Source organism: Meleagris gallopavo, chromosome 1 (genome assembly GCF_000146605.3).
Source record: "Meleagris gallopavo isolate NT-WF06-2002-E0010 breed Aviagen turkey brand Nicholas breeding stock chromosome 1, Turkey_5.1, whole genome shotgun sequence".
Taxonomy (NCBI): Eukaryota; Metazoa; Chordata; class Aves; order Galliformes; family Phasianidae; genus Meleagris; species Meleagris gallopavo.
The window spans coordinates 59,785,542-59,796,548 of NC_015011.2; the positions used below are offsets into that span (position 1 = coordinate 59,785,542).

The following is an 11,007-nucleotide window of genomic DNA, read 5'->3' on the forward strand; positions in this document are numbered from 1 at the left end:
CAAGGTAGCACTGGCAACTAAGAAACAGGACTTTTCAGGCTTGAGATTTTTTTTTTTTTTTAAAGACCTGTCTGCTCATATCTCATTGTTGCTCAGTATTTGAGAACCGACTAGAAAGAATTAGACTCGCTCAATCAGTGCTTTCTAGGAGACGATCTGTTCTTGCAGCAAGAAAACAGAGGGGCAAGGGCAGGATCTGTGATGCTTGTTTTTCTTTTCTTTGCTGCTGATAGCAACACTGTAATCTGCCAGGTATACTGGAGTAAGTTGGCCCATTCTGCACAGATGCTGCTGATAGTGGGGGAAATAGCCCAACAGCTTAAAGAAGCAAAATAAAATGGGAGGCAAGGCTCGGGAGAAGCTATTTACTCCCGTAGACTACCAGGTATCACACAGAGTGGATTTCCACCAGGTTCTTCTATCTCTGAGACATGAGATGAAATTATAAGAAAGGGATTTCTGTTTTTATGTGTGTTTCTTCTTCCCTCTCTTTCTTGACACATTTTTTCTGAAAATAATTTTTCAGTATGTTAGTTTACAATAAATCTTCTTGCATGGTATCCAATACACAATTTTAAATTCCTAATAATCATTTAAAAACTATGCGTGAAACAAACATTACTGGAAATATTTAGATGGTACGTGTTTCCCATGTCATTGGCTCAAACTGTGTGTTAACTCATTCCTTTTTCATTCAGTTTCTGTTCTTGGAGGATGTACAGATGGAACAGAGCACACTTTGATTCCCACACTTAAATTGGATTTTTAATAAGCAACTTCTTGCACAATCAGAGATCAAAATGCATCTATAAAATATCTAATGTGTATAAATGCATACCTATATTGTTCTGTAACATCATGCTTATTTCTTGCCACCTGTGTGTGCTATCCCTGTTGAGAAAGGCCCCAGTCAGCTGTAAGACTGTTTGTTTTGCATTTATGTCCATTGATGGCTGCTGCCGTGATTAGGGCACCTCGAAGCACTGAATAGGATGGAAACCATGGTGCAAGTTACTGCTTTGTAGGGATGCAGTTAAATGGCTGGGTACTTTTGTTGACACACAGTTATCATCAAGCTGTAGGCGGGAGCCAGTTCCTAGGCAGGAGAGGGTTTCATTTCATCTAAATTTACCAGCAGAAGAGAAGGTATCCATCTAAACATTTTGTTGTCCAGTCTGGGCTGGACTAAGGAGTCAGCCTTTTTGGACAAGCAGATCCAAACTTCCTTAGGGTGAAGTGAGATCTTCTGTCTCTCAACTGACTATAGAGGGTAAAATGAGTAGTTTGGACTAAATGCTAAAATTTCAAGCAACCAAGGTTAGGTGGGAGAGATGCAGCATGAGATCCCATGTTCTTTTTCTCTGTTTGTAGTTTAATTAGAGACTGGTAGGTTGACTTTTCAAAGTATGTGTGCTTTGTGCTAGAGGTATGGAAAGTATTTCATGGTGACAAAACATAGTTCCAAAGTGTTTAACAGGATTCTTTTTATTTCTTATCACATCTTGTGATAATCACCTTGCATTCCTTGTTTGTCTTACAGATCTATTTTGTAATATTGTTCACTGTATGTGTCAAACATTTAAAATTATTTGCATGGAATTTGTGTGCTGTGCAGTAGTACATAAACTTTAGATATTGCTGTGCAGTCTAAATGTATTTGAGCTGTATGAATCTGTGTGCACAGGTGTGTTTGCAATATATTCTTCTGTGCATGGCATGCAGAACTTTGATGCAAATGCTCTACAAAACAAGCCCTTATCTGAATGTGCAGAAAATGTGTTACCCATCCACACAAGGCACATGCTTCCTCAGGAAGAGAATCATGTCCAGCTCTCACAGTGACTTCCTAACTACTCTCCCGTTTACCTTAATTTCTGATTTGCTTCCCCATCCTCCTGTTCTGAGCAGTTCCCAGCCTATTTTTGATACCACGGCAAGTGCTCAGAGCGTTTTTGTTTCCAGAGGGTAAGGAATAATTCCATGTCATGTTACTATGACCTCTTCCCCATAGGCTGTTCTCCTAGCACCCATGCCAGCCAGGTTTTCCTGCTGTATGGAAATGTCTCTCCTTTATGAACATAAGAAGTTTGTATAGACTCTGGTGTAGCTTTTAAGGTCTGTCCCTTTTGTAAGACTTCAAGTGGAATCTGAGTTGATCTGAACTAGAAGAAGCTGTAATTGATTTATAGTGTTGTTACCAGGAGCTCTGGTTCTTTGGGATATTCCTTATCACTCTTCCTACAAGCCAGTGTTTCACTGATGCAGCTGTGGGATTTACCCCTGCATGCAGAGAACGGGAGAAACCAACGGCTCTCATTGATACAACACATATTTTGGTTACTGCTGTTTATGGCCCAGAAATCAGTGCTTTGGGAAACTTTTCATACTATACCATAATCGAGGTGAGGTGAGGTGATGTGTTTTAACATCATAAATCCATCTAGTCGCTTTAAATGAAACAATTTAATTGCTTTATTGCAACGCTGGCTATGTTTCTTTCGGGAAAAACTAACTTACTCACTGTGAGGATGGAATGGGAAGAGCTACCGATCTGCATCCCTGCTTGTGTGCATGCGTGCTGCAGTGCTCTGCAGCTCCTCTTTGGTGTATTGCTGCCATCTTGTGAGAGTGAAGCGAAACAGCTAGTGCATGTTCAAGTAAAAGCCCGTTTTTCTGCCTCGGACTGCATTGAGATCTTTTTTGGTAACTAAAACTCCATAAATTACTCTGTAAATTGTATGTATTTGTATGTTAAAACTTTAGAGGTGCTTTCGAGATGGATGTGACGCTATCTGGAGAGTTTTTCCAGTTGTCTTATTGGGCAAATTCTACACTGCTGTGAAACACCTGAGTTTTTGGTCATATGATCTAAAGAAGGAAAACGTGCATGCCCTTTGATGGGATTGGTGTATGACTGATGAGTCTCATACAGGTTTAATGCTAAAGGGCACCGAGAAGACCGAGTAAAGGAAAGGCTCTCATTGTCACTATTAAAATGATTTGAGAATGGGCAACAGATACTGAGAACAGGAAATCCCTAGGAGTATGACCAGGCTAATTAACAGTCATTTCTATCCCTGGAGTGGCATGTTTTTGTACTCTTACATGAAAGTATAGAGCCTGAGACAAGAAATTGAACAACATAATGTGGAAGAGACTTGAGGAAGTTGATTGTTTAAAGTACTTCTGACCCAGAATGCAAATATATTCCTCTATCATGAAATGTTTTAAAACTTCATTTAGGGAGGTAGTCTTCATGTTTTCAAATTTTCAAGAGCTTTGGCATTAGTTTTATGATACCTTCCTGATTCTTTTCCCCTGGAAATGCTATGATACTTTCCTATATGTGGAATAGAAAATGATGAAATGTAAGATATCAGTTTGTATAGTAGCAGCTGGTAGGTATCGACTCCACAGTGACACTGCTGAACATGAGAAGTCTGATGCTTTTTTTTTGAGCTCAGATTGTTGATGCCTTGAAAAAACATACATGAGGAAGAGTACGTGGCTGAGCTCTAAACCTGGACGAGTCTGATATCTCTCAGACAAACTTTATTAAATTTGCTGTCTCCCTCAAGAGGCATATGCCCATATGGAGGTGATATGTGGAAATTTGGCAGACTTTGTGAATATCAACCCCTTTCATAAGGACAGAGCACAGCCCTGCAGAAAAGGATTTGGGGTCTTAGTAGATGGGATGCTGGATATGCGCCAGCAGTGTGCCCTCACAGCCCAGAAGGCCAACCGTATCCTGGGCTGCATCAAAAGAAGTGTGGCCAGCAGGGTGAGGGAGGGGATCCTGCCGCTCGGTTCTGAAGTGGTGAGACCTCACCTGGAGTACTTCATCCAGATGTGGAGTCAGTCACGTGGAATACAGGAGAGATGTGGACCTATTGGAGCATGACCAGAAAAGGGCCACTGAAATGAAGGAATTTAAGGAAGAAGTTTTTTACTATAAGGATACTGAAGCACTGGAGCAGGTTGTCCGAAGAGGTGGTGGATGCCCCATCCCGGGAGATACTCAAGGTCAGGCTGGACGTGGCTCTGAGCAACCTGATCTACCTGTGGGTGTCCCTGTTCGTTGCAGGGGGGTTGGACCAGATGGCCTTTAAGGGTCCCTTCCAATTCAAACAATTCTATGATTCTATAAACTTCTTTCCTTTCTGCATTGCTGAATTTAAACTCTTGTTACAAATGAAACACCACGGAATACACATAATACAAACACATTAATGCAGAAAATTACACCCATTCTTAATGCATCTGTTGAGGCTCCCAATTACAAAACTCTGTGTGTGTCTGTGGTGATCTCTGTTGAAACTCATCTCTTTTAGATTGATCTTTTGTCATTTAAGATGGTGCTTTATCCTGGCCTTGTATTTGTTGCCTGTGTATTACCTTTAAATTTGTAACTCTTGTTTTTTTCTCTTCTAGATAGAAGAACGAGCAGAATTTTTGAACAAATCCGCTCAGAAGAGGTAAAAAAAAAATCCAACAGATTGTAGATTCGGTCAAAATGTTTAATGAGAGTAAATAATAATTTCTTTCTCTTTTCTGCTCCCTACAGTGGTATGAAACCTGCCCACACAACAGCAGTTGTCTCAAAGATTGACAGTAGACTTGAGCAATACACTAGCGCAGTTGTGGTAAGTTAATTCCAGGTCACAGTCAATGACTTTATTTACTAATGGCTTTTGAGATTCAATAATCACCCTATATTTTACTGTTTAAAAATATCAGGTGTTTTTTTTCTTTTCTTTTCTTTTTTTTTCCCCAGAAGCTCTTTTCAAAGAGACTCCAAAAGCAAAATGCTTGGGGCATGCCAATACCTAACCTATATATATACAATTAAATATAATATTTGATTCTTGTCTTCCCTTTCAGGCTACAAAATATACTGTCTGCTTTGTAAGCTTGGAGAAGCTCTTGAAGGATTCAGTCAACATCTCTTGAGTGATATCTGTATCTAGGCTCTCGGCAGAGAGATGATAGTCATCCTGAGCTAATTTGCCTGAGGTCACTTAGCAGCTTAATTAGGGGACCAAGGAACTGGGCTTGTTTTGCTTACTGCCACTTCAGAGTGAAAATCTAGGGCAGAGAGAGACACTTCAGTGAATTAGGAAGATACAAAGTGACAAAGGAGAAACAGGTTAATACTAATAAAGTAGGATTCAACCCCAGGTGTTTTTGACAGCTAATAATGTTCTTTTAAACCAGAATATATGTATTTTTCTTTTCATAGTTCAAGAAAAAGTAGTTTTTTATTTGCTTGTTTATGAACTACTTTTGTGAACTACTTTTGTAAGTCAGTGAGTACAAGTAATGTGCAAGCCACTGGTTAATGCAGCAGAACTGAGGTGATAATTATAATGGGAATAAAAAGATTATTAAAAGGGATATTATGCTGATAGCTCATATAGGTTTCTCCTCTTATCAAGGCTGTGTTATAAAAAATGTTCAAGCATTTTGAAGAGAAGGAACAGGCTATGTTTGACCTACTTCTTTTGGTAACCATGCAAAAGACAAACTTCCAAAAAACCCTAAATCAACACCAACCCCACCACACTCCTAAAAAGTCGACATAATTCCAAATATAATGTAATGACTTAAATTTGCCTCTACAATCTCAAGCTGTGAGGTTAACTTCTCTGGGGCCGGTAAAGCGAATCTAATGATGGATGGTGAAGTCTCTTCTGCATAACGATTTCCCTACTGATGTCAGTGAAAGAGACATACTGACAGTATGTCAAATATGACATACTGGTATGGGTACCGGTAAGGGTAGATAACAGCAAGACAAGGGGAAATGGTTTTAAGTTGAGGGAGAGAAGATTTAGGTTGGATATCAGGAAGAAGTTCTTTACAGAGAGAGTGGTGAGGTGCTGGAACAGGCTGCCCAGAGAGGTTGTGGATGCCCCGTCCCTGGAGGTGTTCAAGGCCAGGTTGGATGGGGCCCTGGGCAGCCTGGTCTAGTATTAAATGGGGAGGTTGGTGGCTCTGCATGTGGTAGGGGGGTTGGAGATTCATAATCCTTGAGGTCCCTTCCAACCCTGGCCATTCTGTGATTCTGTGATATTTGAGTGGTATGACTCAAAAGAAGACAAATCAAAGCATTGGAGCAGTTACATTCAGATAAGTGCTTTTCTGCAGCCTTTAGAGGTGTAAAAAATGCAAAAGTCTGCATGTTTATAGTTTTCATAGCCTCTTGTGTCAAAGGTGCCTGACCAATGGTAAATTAGAAAGAGTCTCAATGGCATCTTTCAGCAGGATCTCCTTTCTCCATCTTTGCGTGGCCATTGCTAGAACTTACAGCTACTGCATTACACAGCGCTTACTGCAAATTTGGCTCTTAATGCCAACTGCCTCAATTCTTTTGCAGGGCAACAAGGCTGCAAAACCAGCCAAACCAGCAGCCTCTGACCTTCCTGTTCCAGCTGAGGGTGTCCGTAATATCAAGAGCATGTGGGAGAAAGGGAATGTTTTTTCATCACCTGGGGGAACAGGAACACCAAATAAGGTATGTATTTAATTTCAAGTGGTGATTATACAGAATTCTATCATGGGCCTTATCTTACAGTTCATGTTGAATAAACCTGTCTGCTCCTCTTGGTATCACTAGTGAAGAATATCTCAAAGGATCTTGAAATCCTCAGAAGTCCACAAAATGATGTTGCTGCAATATTGGGTGTAATGGAAGAATTTAGTGACACACTGTGATAAGTTATGAGACATTCCAGAGTCACATCAGATATCTTAGACAAATTTATCTGGGTAGTTCAAGCTGGGTACAAAGAAATTCTTTGTGATGGGAAAGATTCTTTCTGGGGGCAGAGTAGGATTAAACAGACAAACTACTGATGTTTTATAGATCATGGATAGAAGCATTTGTGAGACATTAATCTATTCTACATAAATTCTTAAAGCCAGATTTCCTTTCTATAAATTTATGTGAGCTGATGAGGATTCATCTCAGCTGAAAAGTCAAGCCATAGACTAAAGGAGAATACTTACAAATAGCAAAGAAATTTTGGTAATTTGTTCTAATCTTTTAAGATTTCTTTAAAAGATAGAAATTTTTGGCCAGTTTACTCCTCTATTATATGTTTTTTGGAAAAAAAAAAAGAATTGACAAACCAAAAATCTAGGCAAAATAACTTGTTGGTGTCCCTTCTTCCTTAGGCTATTTTTTTTCTCCTTAGAGATTGAAGTTACAACCGAAATAGAATGTTTGTGTCTGAGGTTTATTTTTGGGTTTATCTTAGTTAGCACTTAAAATGAAAATGATTCTGTCAGACCACATTTATCTTTAATGAAAACTAGAGGGAAGCAGTACTGTGTAGTTCATAGCGGCAGTATCTTCAGAGTAGACAGGATGACTCTCGGCCATAACCTCCGTGAGGATTTCTATATTAAAGGGGTTTGGCTTTGCTTTTAAATCCAAACCATTCAAAATATATCAAAAGCTATTCTGAAAGTCTTCTGATAAGATTTTACTATTTTGTAGGAAACTGCTGGACTGAAAGTTGGTGTCTCCAGTCGTATCAACGAATGGCTAACCAAGACCCCAGAGGGTAATAAATCACCTGCTCCAAAACCTTCTGTAAGTTAACCTGCAACAATCTCTTAAGTAGCTGGGTTCTCTCCTGGGACAGAAGTATTGACAGTGCTTCCTTAATTGACTAATGGTCTTTGGAGGAACATTACTGTCCATCCTCTCTTAGAAGCTCACAGTGGCCCTCTCACTGTTAATTCTTGGACAGTCAGAAAAGAGGACAGGGAACAGGGTGATTCTGATCTTAAAACTGAGGGGTGCTTTAGAGACACAGTGCTCCCCTAGCAAAGAAGGACATTTCTGTCTGTGAAGGCCTTGTTAATTCAGAAATTACCAGACATAGACTTTGAATGAAACACTTGTGCTTTGGCCTTTGCCCCATAAAAATCTTCTGAGTAATTTTGTAGATGTAGCTGAAATACTGTAATCCTTTTAGGGCGTAAATGTCATTCCTAATGAAGGCTCTTTAGCCTGCCTATTTCTTCAGCAAGAATCAGAGCAGAAAATGTGAACAAATTAGTAAAGTAAGAAAATGAGAAGCAGCAGTGTAGATAAGGAAAGGAGCAGAAACAGGTAATTGTTGGGTAGGTAAGGGCAGAGATGAGGAACTGAGGCACTAGGTGTACAATTCCCCAAGGGGAGTGGAAAGACATCATTCATTGTGTTAATGATTCAGCCTTGGTCTTTTATTAAGTAAGTGGTTTCTTCCCGTATCTTTGTGTAGTTTATTTCTGCTAGTTCACTTGCCCCTTATAAAAGATGCAGTTTGACATACACTTTCTTCATTCATGTGCTTATTTGTACCAAAGAACAACTTGCAATTTGTGGTATTGTCCCTTAAGTTCATATTTACTGATTACTGCATAGATATTGTGTCCTCATGGAAAGTAATAAAAAAGAAAAGAAGTCATTATGGTGGCTCTATTTAATTGCAAGTACTGAAAACCAGTACAGAATCTGCCTCCAGATTTTCTAAGTTTCATCTTTTAGATAACACAAAATTATCCTCTAGTTTTCTCCTCAGACAACTGTTTCTATCTATGTCTTCATTTCCCTCTTTCTCAATAGATTGTTCTTTCTTCTTTCAATATCTCTGCTTGAAGAAACCTGCAGTCTTCCTCCTCTTCTTTGTGGGTCTCTTTTCTAAGTTGGTCAGGTAAATCTGCCCGTAACTGACCTTGAAGAATGCTATATATCTGTGTGATTTTTATTTTTTATAAGGCTAAGTCAAAGGGAAACCTACAGTTCCATAGTTTCTAAATAACTCCCCACCACATTCCCTCACATTAATAAATAAATATTTTGAAGTATTTGAGAGCAGACATGCAAACAGTCCACTGCAGTTTTGCTACCTTGTTCTCCCTCTATTACTGCAGAACACACTTAATGGGGTACAGCATAGGCTTCAGGTCTTAACCATATCTGGTTAATCTATGACTTCACTGCTGGGCTCAAACAACTCTTTTAGAGGTGTTTGTGCATCACTAAGCATTTTCCTTTGCTAAGTAGAAATCCTCCTGGGCAAAAACTCAATGGACATTATACAATGGAAATTCAAATGGACATGAATGACTACTGTGTTAAATCTTGAAATGTTTATTTAAGAATGTAGAGAAGGATCTGTATGAAAATCTAACTCTATTTTTAAATTATTATTTTAATGAAATATTTTGATTGTGATTTAACATACTGAGAGAAACTTCCTTAGAATTCCTCTTTAACTGAAATGTTCTTTCAAAGAATTATATTTTCCTTAAAAAAGTAACTTTTCATTGTACTGCCTGGGATGAAAGTAATACATTGCAGCCTGTCTGTGAAAAAACAGATAGATGCAGCAAGACTGGATTTGGTGTTTAAGCATGTGTACACAAGGAGAGATTTATACTTGATAAACAATATAATATTTACCATTTGTAGATGGTCCCCTACTCTTCTTGTGAAGAAGTCACATTCTAACCTTTCCTTTATCAAATTAAGATAAACCTGAACTAAAGCTTTTTTGTTGTTGTTCTCTGACATTAATTTAAAAATACAGGACTTAAGACCAGGAGATGTATCCGGCAAACGTAATCTCTGGGAGAAGCAGTCAGTTGAAAAGCCAGCTGCTTCTTCTTCAAAAGGTAACACATTTGCACATGGTTAAAATGTTGATATCTCTGTGTGAAGCTTTTTGTGGGGTGGGGAAGGCACTGTTAGCCATACTGTCAGTCAGTTGGAATTAGACCTCTACATGTCTTGTGTTATCCATGTACCTTCTTATCTATAAAAGTGCAGTTCAGTGAGGCACCATAAGCCATAGATAGCACGTAACTTTTATATTTCTATTTGGAAGAACTGAGTTGTGCTTGGAACTACGCCCTTAGCATTGGGATGATTTTTTTCCCCCTATTATAAATAACTAAATTTTCCCACATTCAACTTCAATAAGGGGTTATTACTTTTTCAAACAGGTAACAGCTACGGGGAAAAAATCAGAGACTAATGGTAAGTAATTCTAATAATTCACCCACCTATTAAAAAGAAAAAAATGTTTGTACAGACATTTTTGTACAGACACTACAGTTCCAGGTTTTTAAAACACTACAACTGTTAACGTTGATGAGAAAAAAAACACCTTTTTTTTCCTTTGCCAAAAAAAGGGGGAAAAAAGCTCCATTGCAGCATCACCAAAATATGGCTACTATTTTGAGAAATAACGCTGAAACGTCTGGGAGGGCTGAGTACAAGAAGCTCTCTAGCCACGTTTGCCAGTATTGTGTGAGTGACATCGCATCAAATTTGCTACAGCTGCACAGCATCATTAAACTAAGAGGTCTGATGAACGGGATGGTCATTTAACTAATTGCAGCAAATACCAGGCATCTGGGAAAGGCTCTTTTAAAGGCTGCAGAGAGAATGGATATGCTTTTCACAAGTGGAAAGGGAGAATACAAAAAGCAAAGCTATTGTGGCTGCATCATTTGAGCAAAAATGGAAGATCTCAGCATTGCTGAGAACAAGCCCTGCATCTGATTTTAAGTACTGCCACTGGGCAATAATGAAGCTTGCTGAAAACTCTGCAGTGTTTGTGTTTGAAAATTCACCTTGCTGGTCACAAGTCCCATCTGTTCTGGCACATCCAGATGGGGACAGAGCTCAGATGCACTCAGCAGTGTCACTGTTTTTGTTGGAGCTGTGCATTGGTCTTTGCAAGACAAAAAGAGTCTTACTACTGTCATGTTGAAATTAGTAGTCTAGGAAACAACTTAGCTATAGGTCAATAAATCAGTGAAATTCTCCTCCTAGCTTGTATGCGTTCTTTTAATTTTTTGTTTTAATCTAAGACTCTCCAAAGAAAACCAGTTAGAGGAAATATATGTGCCTAAGGACCACTTGGGAAAAATGGAGATTTACTGGTCAGTTTAATAGCATTAAGATACCTTGCAATATCCCTTGATTTTTTTTAATTTTTTTTT

General features: G+C 38.8%; 1 protein-coding gene across 1 annotated transcript in view; it reads left to right on the forward strand.

Moving 5' to 3' along the window:
* Positions 1–10,836, forward strand: part of CALD1 (caldesmon 1) — a gene marked incomplete at its 5' end in the record, with an annotated part of 29,718 nt that extends 18,882 nt beyond the window's left edge. The window contains 6 exons of the mRNA XM_019611549.2: positions 4,435–4,478; positions 4,568–4,646; positions 6,380–6,517; positions 7,505–7,600; positions 9,588–9,669; positions 10,001–10,836. Coding sequence (XP_019467094.1) covers positions 4,435–4,478; positions 4,568–4,646; positions 6,380–6,517; positions 7,505–7,600; positions 9,588–9,669; positions 10,001–10,044 — 483 coding nt within the window. The remainder of the gene's footprint in view (positions 1–4,434; positions 4,479–4,567; positions 4,647–6,379; positions 6,518–7,504; positions 7,601–9,587; positions 9,670–10,000) is intronic.
* Between the last annotated feature and the right edge of the window lie 171 nt (positions 10,837–11,007).